This window comes from Falco peregrinus, chromosome 4, assembly GCF_023634155.1.
Source record: "Falco peregrinus isolate bFalPer1 chromosome 4, bFalPer1.pri, whole genome shotgun sequence".
NCBI classification, from domain to species: Eukaryota; Metazoa; Chordata; class Aves; order Falconiformes; family Falconidae; genus Falco; species Falco peregrinus.
In genome coordinates this window covers 68,173,950-68,196,061 of record NC_073724.1, presented here as the reverse complement: position 1 = coordinate 68,196,061, position 22,112 = coordinate 68,173,950, and the positions used below count along the sequence as shown (strand labels likewise).

Below are 22,112 nucleotides of genomic sequence, written 5' to 3'. Positions count from 1 at the left end.
AGCTATTAGTGAAGTTCCCAAGGAGCTTTCAGGCAGTTGGGCACTGAAAGATCTAAACTGGAGGCCCAGCTTCCCAAAGCTACGTAGGCAAGGTGTGAAGCTGAAGACTCCCAAGGAGCTTTCAGTTGAATTACACTCAAATTGTTCACCTGTGCACATGTACCGCAGTAGTGGTAAAGAAATCACAATTTTCTGTGAAAATAAAATGCCACCAGCAGGGGACATGTTTTTGATATCAAAATCTTAGCTCAATAAACTTTAACTAAAATTAAGAGAAGGATCCAGCGAATCTAGCCTGGAATATTGGCATGCCTACTACAATCTCACAACACTGGTGACCTATTCCTTGCTGTAACTCAGTCAAACTGACATGGTTGCCAATATTTGCTGCTATTTTCATTGAAATTGAAAGACAATGATGCATGATTAAACCCACAGTATTTTTTTTTTTCGAAGACAGAAATTTGATAGAATGGAAGACCTTTTTGAACACCTAAAAGAAAGAGATTATTTTAGTCTGCAATACAAAGAGAAAAACATTGTACTATGTTTTTTGGGCACACAGTGTACAGCTAGTAATCCTCCTCGTTCAGCTGGAAGACTGTATACACAGTAAGTGTATACAACAAAATTCTCCAGTTACAACTTGTGTTTCTTTTCCTTTTAAATAAGTTTTGTAAAAACGATGCACATTAACAGAATTATAATTTTAAATACCTTTTATCTTTATTTCTACTCTGAATCAAGCTAGCTTTGAAGAAGTACATAGATTGTATAAATTTAATAAAGAATTTATATTAGATCCAAGCCATACTTAACAGAGAACCAGCACTAAGATTTATGAACTTGTAGGGAGACAATATTTCTTCTTGTACAATTAAGGAGACTGAAGAGATAACATAACCCAAATTACAAATGAGCTTGTACATTCCTTAATCTCTACACTTTCAAGTACAGTGAAAAGTTTGGAAAAAGTTGAAGGACACTTTTTCAATGTTGAACCTACATTTAAAGCGATTTAGTGGGGTCATTTGGGTTTTAAGTTTTCCAGTCGTAAGTCGATAAGGCACAATAAGTAGAAAAAGAAAAAAACGGGGAAAGAGTACATAACTACTTTGGGCTGAAGTTCAGAGAAGGAGCAAAATATAAAGACCTTATTAAGCCAAAGTATTTTTAAGACTGAAACAGATACAGAATGTAGAGGAGGATACTCTCAGGCTGAAAAAAATATATATACACTATAAGAACTTTGGCAGCAACTCTGATAAATTGTCTTGCTTGAGGTTCATTCCTACGTTTCCACCTCAGAGCTCAGGTGTCACAGTTTGAATTGGGCCAACAAAATAGGAAGAGTGTCCTGTTTAACTGAGTATATTTCATTAAACTGGCGGTTTTGTTCCCATAAATACTGTGTTGGCAGTAGTACAGCATGGATTACACAATGAGCAGGGAACAGGGCAGCTACACAAAGGAACTTTTTCTCTCAGCTAGGTAGTTTGTCTTTCAGGTAGCATATAACTGTCTAATAAAACTTTTGAATCAAAAGTGCTGCATAAATTGGGTCTGCTGATTCAGTGGTGAATGACATTCTTCTTATACAGCATTGCAAGTGGCTTTTGTAAACCTACTGAGATTTATCTGAGTGATGTTTTTGTAGTAGTGATTAAAATATTTTTGCTGGGCACTGTAGAGCATTTAACAGATCAAGTAGTCTGGGAAGTGACTCCATAATCCATGAATAAATGGAGCATATTGACAAAAAATATGAAGCCAGTATCTTGCTTGAACGACAAAGCAACCATTTTTGAAGGTATCAAACAACTGAGCCTGTTTCAGACTAATTAGTAGTTACTTTGAGGAGAAAAACATCTGATTATTAAATTAAAGAATCTGAGCCAGCAAAGTTCTGGCCAGTGTAAAGAGGTCTTGCTAGATTGAAAAGCAAGTGCAATACATGAAGTTGCACTAGCTGATATTTTGGTCTAGATAAAGTTAGAAGATTTGTAAGAACCTGTCTCTTTAGACATTATGAAGTTTATGTATGCCTGACAAGTAAACTGAACTGCATCTGGATGGGGCAGAGGGCACATTTTTTATGTATGTATGTATGTATGTATGCATGTATGCATGTATGTATGTATGTATGTATGACAGTCCTACCACTTGATATTTAAAAGCTGGGTAACAGCATTTATACATCTGATAAATAAGAGAGAGGAACATTATTCAGGTGATTGCTCAGCTCTGCTCAACAGAATGGAGAAATGAGTTAAACTTTATATTTCTACCTGTTGTCTTGTAGACCATGCTGGCATCATTGGCCATGTCTACAGTGATAAACGAAAAGGAGCCAGAGAACAACTTGTGTGTTGGACACAAATCACCTACACTGCTTAACCCAATATCAGCTATCCCCTTGCTTTGTTTTAGGTCACCCTTGTTAGTTCCAAAACAATACCTGGGTGTGATTTGGGAAATAGTTGTGTCCAGACTAGCACTGGCTCCACCTGTACTGTCCTGGTCTGCTGCTCCCTGCTCAAGCATTTGATATCGTCCCAACAGTTTTGTTTTTTTTTTCCTTCAGCTTCTACCAGACACCCATATGACACACCAAGAGCACACAAGTATGTTTTGGATTCACCAATACAGACCTGCAGCACAGCTCTCATACAGATATTTCAAACTGAAAAAAATTACACAAAATAATAATTGTATATTAAGGCCATGTGGACACCACATGGGTCTTGAAAAGATCCAGGGTCAGCTGCTGTGTAACACGGATGCTGTCTCTCTGCTGTAAAGGGATTAGCCTGAAAGAGTGAGGACATGAGCCAGCAATGTGCACTTGCAGCCCAGAAAGCGGATCACATCCTGGGCTGCATTGAAAGAAGTATGGCCAGCAGGCGAAGGGAGGTGATTCTCCCCCTCTGCTCTGGTGAGATCCTACCTGGAGTAGTGCATCGAGATTTGGAGTTCTCATTACAGGAAAGACATGGACCTGTTGGAGTAGGTCCAGAGGAGAGCCACAAAAAATGATCAGAAGGCTGGAGCACCTGTCCTGTGAGGAAAGGCTAAGACAGTTGGTGTTGTTCAGCCTGGAGACGAGAAGGCTCCAGGGAGACCTTACTGCATCCTTTCCGTACTTAAGGGGGGTTATAAGAAAGATGGGAACAAACTTTTTAGCAGGGCCTGTTGCAATAGGACATGGAGTAATGGTTTTAATGTAAAAGAGGGTAGGTTTGGATAAGTTACAAGGAAGAAATATTTTGTAATGAGGGTGGTGAAATACTGTAACAGGTTGCCCAGAGTGGTTGTAGATGCCCCATCCCTGGAAACATTCAAGGTCAGGCTGGACAGGGCTCTGAGCAACCTGATCTAGTTGAAGATCTCCCTGACCATTGCAGGGGAAGATGGACTAGAGGACCTTTAAAGGTCTTTTCCAATTCAAACCATGCTATGATTCTATTTTTCTATACATTCCACTTGGCCTCTGGGCCAGGAATTGGTGCTGATTTATTTTTTTTTTTTTTTATCTAGCCATAAAGACGCAGACATCTGATACTTTTTTTTAATAGTAAAAATGAAGTCTACATCTCCAAATAACACACTCTTGAATCTGGCTGTAAGTTAAGGAAGAAAAAATAAAAGAAAATTCTTATTCTGTGGATCCTTTTTTTTTTTTTTTTTTTTTTTAATCAGATAATTGCTAGAGAGACATACATGAAATTTTGGGTACTCATTGAAGTTCTCCATCTATTCAGGTAACTTAAATACCATATTTTGTCTTCAGCTGTTGCAGGGCAAATCATTTCCTAACTACGATAAATGGGATCTCCGACAAACAGGCAGTGGTGGTGGTAGTATAGATGAACAAATCAGTGGAGACTGTGATGATGAAGATGGTTGTGGAGGATCAGGAAGTGGAGAAGTCAAGACAGTCCTGAAAATTACAGACTGTAAGTCCGTGATTTTGTTTCTTTCATGCATTTAAATAATGAATTGGCATATTTTCCACTAATAGATGCTACTGAATTATCTTGGAAAAGGTGTGGAATAGTTGTCTGTATAATGTTACCAGGATTTATAGGAATAGAAGGAATAGAACTGTGATTATAGAATCTCTATAAGCATGGTATGAATATGAGTATCACTTACATCATAACACATCTAAAAACGTATTTGGCATAATGTAGACTGGCTGCAACACAGTATCTTAGTCAAATAAAAGGTGTTACAATGACATGTTGTTGCGAGTTACTACTTTAACATAAAAGGTTTGGCAGTTAAGCAGAGAAATTGTTCTAATTTTTCAAGGAACTGTGGCAAAATAAAAGTTTTAGTAGTTGTAGCTGAATTTCATAGAGAACTATTGGAACCAATGTACCGTAGCACTCAGCATCAATGCCATTATAACTTCTCACGTCTTTCTGCTTTTCTTGCTTTTTGGTCTTTGTGTGTGTGTGTGGGGGGGGGGGGGGGGGGGGGGGGGGGGGTAGGGGTTGGTGTTTGGGGTTTTTTTTTCTTTTCTTTTCTTTTCTGAAACACATTTGTAACAATTTTTTTCAAAACATCATTTGTGTGCTTCAGTGACATGGCACTGCAAGCATGAGCAATTGTATTGAAGCACAAGTAAGTTAACTACTTTTCTGAATCATGACATTATTCTGCATCTCTTATTTCTCTTCCCAGTGTAGAAATATAGGCAGAGATGATGAGACTAAATGCCTGGTATCATCAAAATTACATTTCTGCATTTTGCATTTTTTTGCCTTCTACATTTTTCATTGCAAAATGCAATGCTAATAGGTAAGAAGTCAGAGTTGGTGTAAATCCCTGAATTTATCCATATTTACTCAATGTGAGTGCTCTCTGTATTTCCAAGCTTAGGTGAGAACCCAAAGTCCTTCTTGACAGTAAAACAGCAATTTAGAAATGTAGCTCTAGAGAAGCTGTGATGTATGGTTGCCCAATTCTGGTGTAAACAACTGGAGAAATGAGACTGAGCATTCTGGGGCATGCCTTAGCAGGTCAGTTTGGAATCAGTCTAAGATGCTGTTGCACTAATACCTAGTCTACACATTTTCAAGTCCTGCTATAGCTTCTCTAGATGGGATTTTAGGAGATCTGCAAAAAGGTTTGGACACTTCACTTCCTGAGAGTGCGTTTGAAGTCTTAACTTTGAAAAAAGAAGTTAGAGATCAAATATTTAAAAGCAGATGTACTTTGGAATATTGGATGTATTATATCTATTTGATAATGACACTTTATGGTACCAAGACGGTAAATATGACTAGGGCTAGAAAGTATTAAATGTCGAGAGAATTGCAAGAATACTATATTTTCTTCTACTCTCTTCTACTGCATTAGAATTTTCTTCATATTGATATATTTAGTGTAATCTTTTCAAAATGTCAAAAATATAATTAGCCTTCATAATCTTTTTATACTACATATATTATAAATCTCTAGAATTATAAAGTATATATTAGGCATATTGAAGTTTGCAGGTAATCCTGTTTCATTTGAACCTATTCTAAGATATTATAGAACAAAAGTATGAGTCCATACTGTTCAATATTATGACTTGTGCATAAATCTTTAATTACTAGTACCTTTGAAGAGATTTTACAGATTTATGCTGGTATGCATTTATTACTTGAAATGCACTTTAAAAGGGGTCTTGAATGTATACCAGAAGGAGTCCTAGACGACACTACTTTGTTCTGGGATATCATACATGGCTACTGGACTTTCTGTCTAACAACTATTAAAACATTCCAGTTATTAAGAATTTTGTTACAATGTAGGTCAAGAAAATATTTTTCTTCAGAAATCACTTAAGCGTATATTTAAAATAAATTAAACAGGATCTTGAACAATTCTTCTTTTCAATCATTGTGATATACGAGTAGGACTTTGGCAATTAAAAGTGAAATTGAAAGTGAAAAAAGTAAAATAAATATATTTTAGTAAGCAAACAAAATGATCTCAAGATTTATAATTTTAAGTGGGGAACTAGAATAAAAAAATCAGAAGATAAACATCATCCCAATTGAATCTGGCAGAATTTTCTTAGCTTCAAGTGATTGGTATCAATTTCAAGCTAAGTCAGATCCTGAACTTTTTTTTTCAGTTGAAAAGCTACATTAACTCTGGTGATATTGCTTACTGCTCTTGGAAAAGCATGACTGAACTTCAGCTAAGCCTAGAGGTTGACTACAATATGTTTGATCCTCAATGTTAGCTTGTTAGTTTTAGTGCTTTTTTGTGCATCCCATATTTTTTTTTCAGTTGCATAAAAACAGCCGGAAATGTCTGAGTACTGTTCTGTATTTTGTTATAGTTTGTGTTTTATCATATATGTCATGGAACACCAACAAAACTTGATATAGAAACTTTTATTGGTAGTCCTAAATAAACTGACATAAAAAAATAAACCCACACTTGCAGTATGAGCAAGATTGGAAAGTTAGATTCATTCAAACCCATCCCTTCATAAGCTTCTGATCTGCAAATGCTTGTAACCTTACTCAGAAGTCAAGCTCAAGAGTTGGTGTACATCTCTATAATATTATTTTGTTTCTTCTGGTATATAACAGATAATTCTTCAGGTTTTCCACTGTTACTAGCTGTTTCTATGGATTCTAAAACACTAGCTTATCAGTGTAATATGACATTCTTAAACTGAAAAACAGACCTCAGCTGCAGTAGAACTGGACAGGTACAGATGCAATGGACTTTGTTGCCCAATGTCCATATAGCAACTCACAAATCACGGCAGAAGAAAAATGACACACATTGGAAATACCAGTGGCCTAGTATTTAATTTCTGTGAACTTTCGATTTGAGAAAACCAGTAAGAAAACCATAAAGACAGGAGGCAGAAATGAGGTGGAGCAAAGAAAACATAAGTGTCGATCATACTCCTCTTTCTCTAGAGACTTAGTCTTCCAGCTATATTGCTAAATGGGTGACAGTAGACATGTAAAAGACACAAATGACACCAGTATTGAAACCAAATAGTTTGAATGTGAATATGAACTCAGCTTTTACTGTTGCAGTTTTAAACACATACTCTTGTTAAGTCATTTTGTCTAAGAAGACTTTAAGTAAAAAGAACTTTCAAGAAGTTTTAATAAACTCCAGAAACCAGATACTTACTTTCTCGTCATAGGTAAACATTATTATGCTTATGTTTAATTATTGTAGCTTATTATAGATAAGGACTTTATAATGCATTTAAGATTTCTGAAGCTCAAAACAGAATTATGACTTATACAATGGGTAAGTTATTTCATAATTATATTGTTTTAATGTGTCACATTAAAATGGGTGAAAAAACGTTATTTACGGGGTGTAGTAACATATACATTTTAACTGTATCCATTGTGCACATGATTAATTCACTTTACCTTAAATAGTTTTGATACATGGAAACATACAGATATTTTTTTTTCCTCACCGAAGAAATCTTTTGCAGTCTTTTTTTCTAGGCAACTTTGTGTTCTCTCATAATCAGTCAGGAAAGGAAGAGGGAAAAAATTACCTATTTTGTTTTATAATAGAGTCTAAAGGTCCTAGTCAAAGCCAGGGCTCCTTTTTGTTAACTGTTCCAGACATTTTCACCAAGGAAATTATCCTGTCTGCAACAAATTCATAATCTTAATAAACTGATAAGGTATGACACTGAAGTAGTCTTTTTAAGTACATGGCTTTGTATAAAAATAAAATGTAAAGTCACACGCACCTTTTTTTTCCGGTGCTATGCCATTACCTTCTGAACATGTGTAATATTCTCAGACCTGCAAAGAAAGGAGGGAAAGGGAGAAGATATGTTTCTGTCAAGACAAACCTCTAGCTGTTTTGTGGGAACACATACCTGCTGAAGTCAAAGGTGACTTATTTCTACACTCTGGGCTATGGGTGTAAGAATTGTTTTCACTTTGTGTTGGAGACTGACAAATATGTGGCGACAGGCTTTAGGCTTTGGAAGGCCAATGAAAAGATTTGGCATTTATAGCTCAGAAGGGCTAGTTTTAACATTACCCTGGTGCATAAAATATGTTATATTTTGAAAAATTCTAGTTTTCATATCAGTCAATCCTTACTTCACATTCAATATTTCAAATCGACTACTTTGCTCTTCATAAGTACTTTTAAAATATAGCAAATTGGTGCAGTTATTTGAAGGAATGGTACTAGAAAGGATAGTGTACTTTAAATGTATAAAATAAATAGTAATATAAAGTCTTGACACTTCATTTGCTAGTTTTATTCTGCTCTAACCCAGGAGCTCCCACAGGACTATTTCATGCGTCACAATGAATTACCTTCTCAAAAACCCCTGCAGAATGCAAGAGGTAATAACAAAAAATGCTTATCGCCTATATATTGATTTGAATCTGCTTTCAAATAGGTCTGTGAGGAAGGGCTCATCCTGATATAACTCCTCTGAGGTACTCAATACCATCTATCAAAATTCTCATAAGACTTTCAGTAAGACCACTAATTTTCTGAAAAGTACTCTACCAGTGCATTGTCTTTCTTTTCTCTTTTTAACATGCAGTACAGGTGTTTCTTTACTACAGCCAGAGAGCTCCTAGTTTAGGGCTCATATATGTGGAAATATCAAGGATGTCTTTGTGCTTAAGATATAACAGGCAAATCTTGTCTCTCTTGTTTGATTTTTATCTCACCTGATACTCATCCTGTCTGAGGAAAAAAATCTCCAAAATGTTTTGAGGACTACATAATTTGTAGATTACTATTTTCTTGTTCAGATTATGCAAAAGAGGTAAAATAACTTGGAAAAGGCTTTATGTTGTGATTGCCATATAAAAAGAGGGTACTATGTATGATTCAAATAAACCAGTCTGTGCCTCTTATCTGACATTATACTGCATTCTCAAGTCTCAAACATTCTTTGTCCTCATTCTGCTCCTTCACCCACTTCAATATAGTTGCTTTTTTCTTTTAAAAAATACCTGATTCTAATGGCACCTTCTGTGACCAAAACTGCTTAACACTGGCAATAAAATATCTGTTAAGATGTTTGCCATCTGTTATATTGTTTTAAACTCTCATCTGCATTCTGTGCTACCTCAGTAAAGGAAGAGATCCATTATGTTTGAGTAGGATTTCAGGTCTTATTTTGTTTACACACAATAGTATTCTTCCTAATTGCCCATTGTTAATATGAAATGTTCTTATTTGGGATGTCTTTGGAAGGGCTACACGAATTCACGCTTTACATGCTCAATCAGGTCAGAACAATTCAATTAAAAATGAATGAAAAAATAAAAGTTCTTGCTGTGAATCCCAAACTTGGTCTAAATATTGCACTAACTTTTAGCACTTGCTTTTATACTGAGATTTTATATTTTATTTTATGGAATGGGTATGATTAACCATTTCTTTTTTAACTAGAAGAATTGACATTTAATGAAGGTGCTTGACATATTTTAATGGAATTGAATGCTGTCCAATTCAAGACTGTTTTTTAACCTTAAAAAATTCTCTAGAAATAGACGATGTGCATTCCCTGTCTCATAATTCTGTCTATAGCTGGTGAGTTGTCTTTGAGGGAACATGTCTTAAGGATGCTTGTGGAGAAGAAGCAGGAAACAAGGAATATCAGACAACAATTCACCCATTTTGAAATGCAAGAAGAGAGTGCCTTGCCCCACTATGACACTCACTGTGACTTTTGCACTAATTTCAGGCAAAAACATGCTTTCACACAGAAGGTGTTTTTAGCTCCCACATTTCATGAGAGTACCATTCAGAATTCATTTTATAGTCCACAGTGGGAGACTTGATGTATTATTATTCACTGCCAGGTCTGTTTGAGCAAGGACTGTATCTGTAATTGGCTTTCTGGTCCTCTGTAATTGCTTCTGTGCTCTTTGGTCTGAAATTAGGTGAAACCAGCAAATGGCATATTCTTCATTCAGTACGTAACTTGGTTCAAACAGCTCAAAAGTGTCTACATATCTGGAAGACCAATCAGAATTTTGGGGTTTTTTCTCTCTATCCAAGGAAAGAGCTTGAAGGATGCACCTGCTTGTGAAAAGGAAAAGTTAGAAGGCAGTGAATGAGTCCATGGAGAGGAGTGAGCTTTCCTTCCTGCTCTGTTAATTAGAGCCGCAGTATTTTCCAGGCTGGCAAATTACCCTTTCATTTCTCTGTTACCACACGAATTGACTATCTCCGCCAGGATGCCAACTTTATTCCTGTGTATGGCCAATTAGTCTAAAGGTAGTTCAGATGATACATAGCCTGCATCATACCTTGACCACACAATACCATATTCTGTATTTCTCTTATTATACCAAAAAGGAGCTCCTGAAGAGCTGTAACCTTCACAGGAGAATCCAGATCAGAAAAGGACACAGCATAGAATATTCTCTGTGCTCAGTTTTTGCAGGCATAAAGCAGTAGGCAGGAGTGTTGTTTTTTTAAAAGTTGCTAAAAACTAAGAAGTAATAAGTTGGAATCTGTCCAACGATCAGATGGTGTACTCTTCGTAAGAGTGGCACTGACTACTTTCCGTCTACTGCTGTGGAAAGAAGATAGACCATTCTCTATCCGGATAAATAGCTATAACATCTAATATCTTGTTCTTTTTCCTCAGGAAATATTAAAGAATGAATAAGAAAGCAATATACATTAGTGCTTTTCTGGAAAGTTTGTTTCTTTACTGGTAACTGTGGGTATGAATATTTATACATCAGTTCAATGAAAGAATACATGCAGTAAAAGGCTCTAATTTTCTGGTAACTTCAGAATTAGTGGTATTATTATAGGGTAATTCCCATCAAAATATAACCTCATGTTATTTATGCAGGTCATTTGTAATAATTAAACTGCTCTGATGTGCTGTGTTTTAGACCAGTGAGTATACTCCTTAAATGCTTTTTGATAACTTAAAACCTTTACAGAGTACTTGTGCTTCTTTGTTTATGGTTGTGGTAGGCTCTGTCATAACAATCTTCATGTGGAATGTAACATGTTAATATCAGGCAATGCACTGTTGAAAAGTACAAAATTTTATATTAGCTGACTTTATTTCTGCTTCTATGTGAATTCCCTCAGCAAATTTTATGTAACCCTTCCCCTTATTTGTTTTTGAATTACCATTCCAAGCTGACAGTATGGATTTAATCCATTACTCACATTAAATTTGTCACTCAGAAGTATAAATGTTGACTCCTGACAAAAGATTGTGTTCAAGAGAAAGAGCTGATACTTTTTAAATAGGAAACAACTCAAAACTGAATGTCATCATTTGTTTTTTTCCAATGCATAATATGAATATGCAGGCCACACGTATTTGCAAAATAAGATACAAGGAAGCTGTAACTTTTGTTTAGTTTATACACTGCATTCCAAATGAAATTGCTTTCTTTTTTCTCTCACTACTTCATGCCATTATACATCCAGCAACTTTACCTGTGCAAACTTCATAGGCTGGTGAAGATCTATGCATAGGAGTCTACAAGTGATTTTTTTTTTTTTCTTTTTTGTGGAAATCATTGGAACTTGTGTATCACTGGAGCTTTGTTTATGTTTCAATAACTTATATCATTATGTATTTCTATGCTAACACTTGATCATGCATACAAAAAAATCTTTGAACTTCATATGTGTTGACAATACGTGTCTTCTTGCTGAAAGAAAATGCTGATTTATTGAAATGTAAATTTTCCATGGGAATGTACCAATTACAATAAATCTTTCTCTTCAGAAGATTTTCAGTTCCTCAAAAGACAAGGGAAAGAGAGAGAAGAGCTCAGATTATAACAGTCATCCTGTGAGAAGGAAGGCTGCGATACCCCGTGCCTCTCAATTAATATTAGTCTATGAGAATGTTATTCGTGTTTTGTGTGATATCATCAAAGTTGGGTGATTTACTAATCCAATCTCCTCAAATAAGACAGTGGAAAATTAGTTAAGGTTGGTCCTTCAAAAAGTGACAGATTATGCCCAAGTATGTTGTCTCCTATACCTATTATAAGTCTGTCTCTGTTCAGTTCCAAAGACTCTTCAGTTATTTGGATACTGTAGGAAAAAATGGAGAAAGATAATAATCAGGCTAAATCCCTAGAGCTGTGTTAAAGCCATTCAGCTCATGTATGGGGGGAAAACCAGAATAACCACTTCACTAGTGTCAGACCTGAGTTGAGGTCTTTGTTTTCCTAAAAAAACTTTTAACAGTTTTGTATTCCATCCCATTAACAGATAAGAACTTTGAATATATCATGAAGGAAAAAGAAGATACTATGTCCAACTCTAAAAAAAAGAAGTGCACCTGTTAAAGAAGCTTCTCCACCGTAGTTATCCCATAGCAGTCTCAGGACAATAAGGTAATTTATTTGAGTGGTACAGCAGCAGAAAGAGCTCGAGCTGGGTGCCTCCGCAGAGGGACCCTAAAAAAAGAAATTCCTGCACAATTATATCTTTACAATCTAAGTTCCTGACCCTTCTCATGGCAGTTCTGATTATTAGTAACATTAGGGTCTGGGGTCTTCCCTTTCCTCACTGAGTCCTTTCATTGTCTCTAGGTGAGCCATTTCTTATCTCTAAGGCTGCAACTTCTGCTGGTGACTGTAGCAGCCTTCCTTGCTTCCTTATCTCCCAGCTCAAAGCAGCTTTTGAGGCCTTCTTTCAGGGAATTAGGTAAAAGTTCAACATATATCTGTTAAAGTTCACAGTTTGCGGCCTAAGCCTTCAGCAAATTTAGCTACTAATGTCAAGCAGTTAACTCCAGACAGTTTCAGTCTAATATTCCTTAACACACCTTTATGCATTTTTTTCATACAAAACAGTAAAATTCCTTATCTACTCTAGATTAATTTATGCACTATTTATACAGTCTGGCTAACTGAAAAATAATAAGGCTAATACATGTCACATTTTAAATGAGATCTGATCAAGTTTCTTCAGAAGTTAGAAGGCATCATTTCACTGACTTCATAGGAGCTTCTATTTTCCAGAGTGACCACATAATGACTTTAGCAGGCATTACACAGTTCTAATTATGTTTTAAAAGGAATTACCTTTAATAATACCACTAATTCTGAAGTTACCAAAAAATTGGAGCCTTTTACTGCTTGTTTTATTTCATTGAACCAATGTCTAATAATTATATTTCTAAAAATTTCTTATTATTCATTGATTATACTTCAAGCAATCAGTATTTTTTATTAAATTAGTTGTTTAAAATGTGCTTTATAATAATGCTGAGGATCTGAAGAGATTATTCACATATTATCTGTAATAGTTTTTGTTATCCACTTTTGATGATTCTTTTACTTTTCCAGTGTATTTCTACTCTACTGACATAAAGCCTCAAAGAATACACAAGAGGCTTTTTTTCTGGTAGAAACTGACTTTTCTTATTACTTTGACAGAAAGGCAATAAAAAACTCACACAATGTAGTTTGAAAGGATTGTCATATTCTAGTAACAATTTCCTAAAAAGGTCAGATTAGCTATCAATGTTACAGTAAAAACTTGTAAAAAAATTTTCAACACCCAAAATCTAAACATGAATGTTAGAAGGCAGCTTTACACTACTGTTCACTTTATTTTACTCAAGATGTAATCTTACTTCAGTAACAGTAGATAAGGGGACAGGATTTTTCTTCATGTTGGCTAATTATAATGTTAACATCTGTGCTTGAACTAAGCTATTTAGACTTCTTTTATAATCACTGTAAACAAATAAATATTTATCACTGGAATTGAATAAACACACGTGAGTGCAATTCATTAGGCATATATAGTACCCTACAATTCTTATGTCTCTCAACTGATTGTGAAAGGACTCAGGCTTCAGTAGCTCGCATAGAGTTATCTATAGTTAGACAAGTCTTAACCTAAGATAGGTTCTTTTGCTTTGTTCTGGTTTTGATTTTATTTTGCTTAATTTTAGGTAAGGGTTAAATATTTTTCAGTGTACTTTACCATCCAATTCTCAAGCTCACTAATGATTTTTACAACATAAAGTAGAGGAGCTCCTTGCAAATAGAGCAAACAGGGCCTGCAAAATGGAATTCATGTTGTCTGAAAAGCCTTGTTTGCTAAAAGAAATCTTTCATTCTTCCTTCATCTGTGATGGAGAAAATGGTCACTGGTGCAAAAGGATGTGGGAATGGCTGTCAGTCCCATGGTGTGTTTGGTTATCAAACAGTCTTGGTATCTGTTTTATGTTTCTCTTTTTAGATTTGGAACACAGCAAAATAAAAGTTTAAACTACAACAAACTAAAATTTCATTATCATTATATTAAAAAGGAACTATTTCAATGAATTGAAAAGGAACTGTAAACCACTTTTTAAAACTGCTTATGAAAGAATGTGCTTATTTTTCAAAGCTCCAAATCACATCAGATCTTTCTCTTTCAATCTATTTTTTAAACAGATTGTAACCATGATAAATGTCACACTTCGGTAAACTCAAAGGTAGTTTATGATCAAAGGTAGTTCCTCTGCCTGTCACGTGTCTCCAGTCTTTATTATGTTCTTAAAAAAAACAACAGTGGGATCTCCTGAGAGTTCCGTTTATAACCTGTGCAGAGCCTTAAATTAGATTAATTTCATATTTGTGTATTCCACACTTAATGATTATAACTCCAATGCCTTGAATAATCTGCTTCTTGATAATTCATGTTCAAATAATTTTTAAACTTTTAAGTAAAAGAGAATCAATTCATTTTATTTGTTACAGAAACTTAACACTATTTTTCCCCCCTAGAAATAATCTATATGGGATATGTGACTATGAAAGAGGTGATTCTTAAAATCTGCAAAATGTGTGTGAATATATATATATATAAAACAAAAAAAAACCCACAAAAGTTTCCCAAAGAAGGGTGAATCTATTCTAAAATACTCAGTTATGACCTGTATTCTCTGAAGCAATGTTTCTGCAAGGCAGAAACTGAGTTTCCTTTTTCTTCTGTTCTTCTAAAGGGAAGTGATTAGATATCTGCATAATTCCAGTCTGGCCTATGAATGCAATGCCTCTTTTCTAGAATTAGTCTGCTAATAGGCACAAGTACTGTTCTTTACTTTCTATGAAGAAATGTATGGAAAGGGTAGTGCAAGGCAAAAAGTACTCTTTGTGCTCTCATCCTCTCAGGATTCCTCTCTAGATCAGACACCTAACTGCAGGGGTGGGGCCCAGCTGCCTAGACATGCTGTTATTTTGGCGGATCATTTCAGGAGTCTGTTTCAGTATGTGCACACTAGTTTCTTTTGAGTGTATGAATGGTGTTTCCAGTGACTATAGCAGGAGCTAGTGCACGTTAAACCTTGTATTGTAGATACCTACATTTAGAAAAGGGAATTTGGAGATAAATTCCACTCCTTGTGTTTTCAAAGGTTGCCTAACTAGAACAACTCTCTGCCAGATGTTGGCCCATAGCAGTGAGAGAAGACGTGCTGGAACAAAAGTAATTTTTCTTACTTGGAGCCCCATTAAAGCAAATTCTGTTCAAGGTCAGTAGGCGTGCTTAAGGAAGGGAAAATCTCCTGCTTCCTTGTGATTTACCCAGTTGCAGAAACAGAGGGTTATGCCACAGCTCAACAGACACAGATTTCATCAAAGGCATTCTTCGTGGCACCATATAGTCACTAACGGTTTTTATGTCAAATCCATTACATCTATGAAACCAGGATCTTTTCTCCCATTTGGCTTCCTTTCTTAAGTACATAGTGCTTGCAGTCATCCCCGGGTAAATGCTTTTATAGCACAAGGTTAAATTAAGCCCCCCTTGAGCAGCTGGTACATTCAGACATATGATTTGGGCTTGTTATCAACATTTTGATCATGGACAGGTCATAACGAAAGCTGTGCCAGGTTTCCAGGAAGGGCATGGACCCCTTATTATTTTTTAATCAATAATGCCCTAAGCATTATGCACATAAGTTATTCAATGCCATTTTAATTCAAGGCCAAAAGGGCTCTGAGGCCATACCTGGAGGAGCAAATATATAGCTTTGACAACAGTGGTAGACTGAAATAGAATGTCTAAGAATAAGAAACTAGTCCCGAAGAGAGGAATTTTTTGAGGAAAAACTCTCATTGAGATGTCTGAATGAGAGCAAGTCTGAACAGAGAAGGATGTATGAGAAATAGGCAGAAACATCATTCTTTGCTCCCTTTATAGTGTCTGCTCCACCATTTTTCATTTTTTCCCCAATATTTATAGGCTTAAAAAGATACCACAGAATCATTAAATGGTTTGGGTTGGAAAGGACCTTAAAGATCATCTAGTTCCAACCCCCCTGCCATGGGCAGGGACACCTTCCACTAGACCCAGTTGCTCAAAGCCACATCCAACCTGGCCTTGAACACTTCCGGGGATGGGGCATCCACAGCTTCTCTGGGCAACCTGTTCCAGTGCCTCACCACCCTCACAGTAAAGAATTTCTTCCTAATATCTGTTGATGTGTGTAAGACTCCTTCTCCAAGGCCAGAGTGTGGATCCTGTGACCAGCTTTAGGATGTAAGAAACACAGTCTGGGACACTTACATAGGTGATAATGATACAAAATTACAATACCCTTAAGAAAGTCTTACAGATTGCAACAGTGACATTTGGAAAATGTGTCAGTTGTAAGCGTGGAGACAGCTGGCTGTTAAACAATACTGTTTCTGAAATACCAGGAAGAAAAATCAGTATATGACAGCTGTTCTTAAAGGAAGAAGCTATGTACAAGCTAAATAGCTGCAAAATAATCGCTTAGTACGTATTGTATTGATACCTTACATAGATAAATTAAATCATTAGCAAAAAAAAAAGAAGGAACTATTAATTAAGGTGAAGGTTTCCTAATCAAATATTTCAGCAAAAGCTAGTTATAGACAAAAATATCGATCATATATTGTTACTTGCAGAAGTACTTGGGGTTTATTAAAACATTTATTGCTTGTTAAATGCTGGCTAGTTAGAAGTGTACATCAGGGATTCTATATTCAATAATTAAACATGCCTGCTCATATATTTAAATGACAATAATAAGGAACTTAAACAGGTTGCCAGTTTATAATGTGCTAGTCTCTGGTAGTTCCAGGACTTAGAGACATAAGACATTAGACACACTTTAAATATTGGCAAACTAAGAGCACCGACTATTGTTTGCAGACTGATTTATCTGAGAAGGTGGCCTTTGCTGCCCACCCTGCCTGTCCTCTGGAGCTGTATCTTCTCTAGCCAGTGTAGATGAACCACACAGGAAGCTGGATCTCCACCTTAACTATCTAGAGACCAGCATTTTAAGGCAAACCAAATGTCTTTCTGCTCTATGTTAGTATAGATGTGATGGGTTGATTTGGCTGGTTGCCAGATACACACCCAGCTGCATGATAAAAAAACACCAACAACATGGTAAAATGAAAAATGTTGTATGTTGAGATAAAAAATAGGGAGATAACTTACCAATTACCAACTCAGGGAAAGTTGGTTGAATTTCTTGCCAACTAAAATAGAATTGGATTGTAAGAAACAAACACTTTCCCCCCATCACCCACCTTTTTCACTCAACTTCACGGCTTCATTGCCAGCTCCTTTACCTCCTCCTGCCACACAGTGGTGGGGGGGTGACAGGGAAAGGGGGTTGCAGTCTGTTCATAACAGGTCCTCTCTGCTGCTCCTTCCTCCTCGTGTTTTCTTCCCTGCTGCAGCATGGGTCCTCTTCATGGGCTGCAGTCCTTCAGGAAAAGACTGCTCCAGAATGGGGCCCTAACCACAGGCTGCAGTTTCCTTCAGGGCACATCCACCTGCTCCAGCATAGTCTCCTCTACAGGCTGCAGTGTGGTTATCAGCTCCAGTGCGGGGCTCTGCACAGGCTACAACAGAACAGCCTACTCCATTGTCGTCCTCTCCATAGGCTGCAGGGGAGTTTCTGCTCCCATACCTGAAGCATCTTCTCCCTCTCCATCTTATCTCACCTTGGGGTTCAGAGGGTTGTTCCTCTCACTTTGTTTTTTTTTCCTTTTTTCTTTTTTCCTTACTGTTCACACTGCCAGGCAGCATTTTGCCATTTCTTAAATACCCTTTCCCCAGGGCACCACCATCTTGACTGATGGGGCTCAGCTGTGTCCTGTGGTGGGTCCAACTGGAACAAACTGTGTCCAGCAGGAGGCAGCCCTGGTGTCTTCTCACAGAGGCTGCCCCTCCAGTCCCCCCACCCCTGGCACCTGGGCATATAAACCCCGTGCAATAGCACCCTGGGCACTGGTATGTCAGGTACCACAGAGGACTCCTCTGTCCTTATCTAGGGGAGTCGCTTTTGGAAGTGGGGCCAAGTGGACAGGTTCAAGTACTTAGCTCAGTTTAATTATTTGCTGCTTAATCCAGCCATAGTCATGAGCCAGCACTCTGGAGAGCCCTGTGGGCTCAGCTGCGAGCCTACTGCTGTACTTACGCTGCAGAAAGGGTGAAACCCATAAGTCAAATGGCAAAAACTGTAAGATTTTTTACAGTTTTATCTGCAGTAAGTCAACAAGTTTATTGCTCCATAAATTCTTATTTTAATATGCTTTTAATTTGATCAGATTTTTAACAGGAAAAAATTAGAACATTTTTCTTGTAGATCTGCTTATGTACAGTCAGGACTTCAGCTGCTCCTGTTCCTATGCCACATATTTTTGATAAATTCAGGACTAGTTCTTTTGAGACAGTCACCAACTACCAAAATTCCAGTAGCTTCAAATTGTGAAAAATGGTCCTGTGATTGATACCTTTGTTAACAACCTCTACAGAAAAAGGAAAAATTCAATAGATACTAGAAATAAATGGTAACTTCTTATGACCTGTGCTGAGCGGCAATGGTCCAGGACCGAGCTGCCAGTGATTGCACTTTAAGGCTCTCATGAGGGAACTGAGGAAGCTGCTGCCTCTGGTTCTCAAGATTCACTTTGAATGCATTGAGAAAGATGTGTGATGTATAATGTCATAGCTTATATCATAAAAAGGAAAATATAATATATAATTAAAGACATTATGATAAAATCTGTGAACTCGGTAACATTTTAATGAAGTTATAGTTTTCTAGTAATACATCAAATGTAATATTCAGTTCATTAACAACACTCATTATCCCCAAACCCACAAACATTAATTTATTTTACTGTGCAGTTATTTCTACGAAATGTAAGTAATAAAATGTAAATGAAGGTGTTTAGAGAGATGGATTTAAAAAGAGACTAATCCAGAGTTTTTCTCTTCCACTCAGTCCTATTGCCTTTTCCTCCTTTTTTTATTGCTCCTCCTTTTCCTAATTAACTAACATTTGTCATCTTATGTCAACCAATACAATTATGTCATTATTTAAGATACTAATAGCCCCAGAAGCAGTTGCCTTACACATAAGCTGTCATGCCCAAATGACCACTTACGAAAGACCTAGATTTTAATTTCTTATCATTCATTACTGTTTCAATTGGTCTAAACAGAATAATTGAAGAACAGCAGGTGCTTTTTATTTCAGTTCTTCAAGCTTGTATCTTAACTTACCCTTTTAATAGCAATATTCTTTCACAGCGAGAAGGCAATTAATTCTTCTGTATGCCAGAAGATGCCACTGCAGCACTCGCTGACAAACAGCAAAGACTGATGTTAGGGGAGAAAGGTACGAACATTATCAGGTACAGCATCTGATTGATTGCTCGTGAGCAGGTAGTACTGTGAGTATCCTGAAAGTATGGTCTCTTAGTAAGAGAATGAGGTTCTACAATATTTTTTATTTTTACAAAAGAAGAAATAAAAGCAACTAGATGTTGGGAATTAAAGCAAATAGTTATTTTATGGCATAATTTCATTATCTGAAATCCTAGTACAGCATTTGCCAGCTTGGATATTTATGTGCTACAACACTGCAACAATCATCAATATGAGTACATGTCCTTTCTCCAAAGGGTTTTTCTGGAAAGGATTTCCCTACTGTTTAATACACTGTATAAATCACTTAAAAAAATAGTCTCCTTAGGTTACTATTTCATTTTCTTCTACATCCAGTTAATCACAGAGAGGTTTGATATCATCTATCTACTGCAGTGTCACGGTTGTGTTTGGTTTTTTTTTTTTTTTCTTTCTTTCTTTTTCTTTAAAAAAATGCTTGTGGTGAGCAGTACATCACTAGCCTTAGAAACCAGGCTTTTCCCCAGGCAATAAGGAAACAGGGCAGCCAAAAAATGCTTCCCCAAAAGGTCTGTCTATCTCTGAGACATTTTATCTCTCAACAGCTATGCTACTTGCTGGTGACAGGGGACAAGAAGAACTAAGGCTATTGTGGAGTCCCATTGGTGGTCAGAAAAGCTCAAATTGGCAGTTTATAAAAAAATACAATAAGAGGGAGAACTTTTAAATCACTTCCTTTGAAGAAGTTCTCAATTAATTTTTTGTCCTCAAAGGTTGGATGGCGTCTACATAAGAAAGCAAGCAAATTATTCAAAGTGTGTGTGCATGTCTTCTTTCCAGTGGGATACTACAATCTGCTGTCAAATGTGAGTGTTACCAAATGGATGACCAGAATGCATTCCTGAAATTTAAGCTGTGCAGGGTTCTCTGCTATGAAATGTGGAAGAAAAAAACCCTAACCACAAGCAATGTACAATGCAAATTCTATGCCATGTATTATCAGTGATTTTTTTCAGTTACTATATACAGACTTCATGTCTTGAGGTCAAAGTGGTTTAGACTTTAAGATAAGTCTGCCTGATTAGAAGTAGGCCCAACTTCATTCTGTGTGGAGTTGGAGGAAAGAGGAAAGGGTTTTAAGTCATAAAATCATGACGTATCATGAGCAGGAAGAGACCCATGAGGAACACTGACACCATACTGGGCAACCTGAAACTTAAACCATGTATCTAAGACTGCTGTGCAAATGCTTCTGAAACAGTCTTGAGGTCATGATCACTTCCCTGAGGAGCTTATGCAGTGCTTGAACATCCTCTCAATGAAAAACTTTTTCCTAATATCCAATCTGAACTTCCCCTGATGCAGTTTTAAGCTATTCCCTTGTATCCCATCACTGGACACCAAAGGGAAGAGACCAGCACCTCCCTCTCTGCTCCAGCTCATGAGGAAGTTTTAGACAGCAATGAAGCCACCCCTCACTTTTCTCTAAGCTGAACAAACCCAGTATCCTCATATCTGTAGCCACTCCTCACAAGTCATGCCTCGTCCTTTCACTATCTTTGTTGCCCTCCTTCTGACACATTCTAATATTTTTATATCCTTCTTATATTCTGGAGCCAAGACCTGCACACAGTACTTGGGGTGAGGCTGCAGCAATGCTGCATACAGTGAGACAATCACTTCTTTAGACCAGTGAACTACACTGTGTTTAGTGCACCCCAGGATACAGCTGACCAACCTAAGGGCACATTGTGGCCCACGTAAAGGCACGTCATGGAGTCATATTGAGCTCGAAATCCCAAGATTCCTTTCTTCAGGGCTGCATTCGTGCCTCTTGTTCCTGAATCTATACATCCATCCAGAAGTACACCCTCCCAGGTGCAGAATCCGGCATTTGTCCTTGTTAAATTTCATACAGTTGGTGCTTGTTCAGCACTTTCTCAAGACTTCTCTGTAAAGCCTCCCTACCCTCAAGGGTAACTTTTTATCATTACTCTCCATAGCATCTCATCTTTGCGTCTTTTGCGTTTGTGAATACTAAGCATACACTCTAAAGTCAAGGCTATAAAATACACTTGCATTGTTAAATTATATTCATACAATTAAAGGGAAAATTACAGCTTAAATGTACCAGCAGAAATGTTTTGATGCACAAAATTTCCTTGTATTTTGGCAAAGAAGTTAAATCAAATAAATCATGTAGCTCATCTGTTTCAGATGTAGGGTCTTCTTACCAGTAACTACAACAGTTCTATCTGGAAAATAGGATTTATTCTACTTTATGTACAACCAAAAACGTCTGTGAATAAAAGTATATTTGGATATAAAATAGAACCCCAGAAAATTAATTTTGATACTAGCAAGCACCTAACATAATTTCTACCATAGCTCATGGATTCCATGTTTACTGGTATTCCGTGACCCCTGTATTATTCAGAAGCACTGAACACTGTTACCTATGAGTC

The 22,112-nt window shown here is 36.8% G+C and overlaps 1 protein-coding gene across 1 annotated transcript in view; it reads left to right on the top strand.

Annotated features, from left to right (window-relative positions):
• The window catches only part of GPC5 (glypican 5), a 709,817-nt gene that overhangs the window by 385,137 nt on the left and 302,568 nt on the right, over window positions 1–22,112 (top strand). Inside the window, exon 7 of the mRNA XM_055802351.1 lies at window positions 3,791–3,956. Coding sequence (XP_055658326.1) covers window positions 3,791–3,956 — 166 coding nt within the window. The remainder of the gene's footprint in view (window positions 1–3,790; window positions 3,957–22,112) is intronic.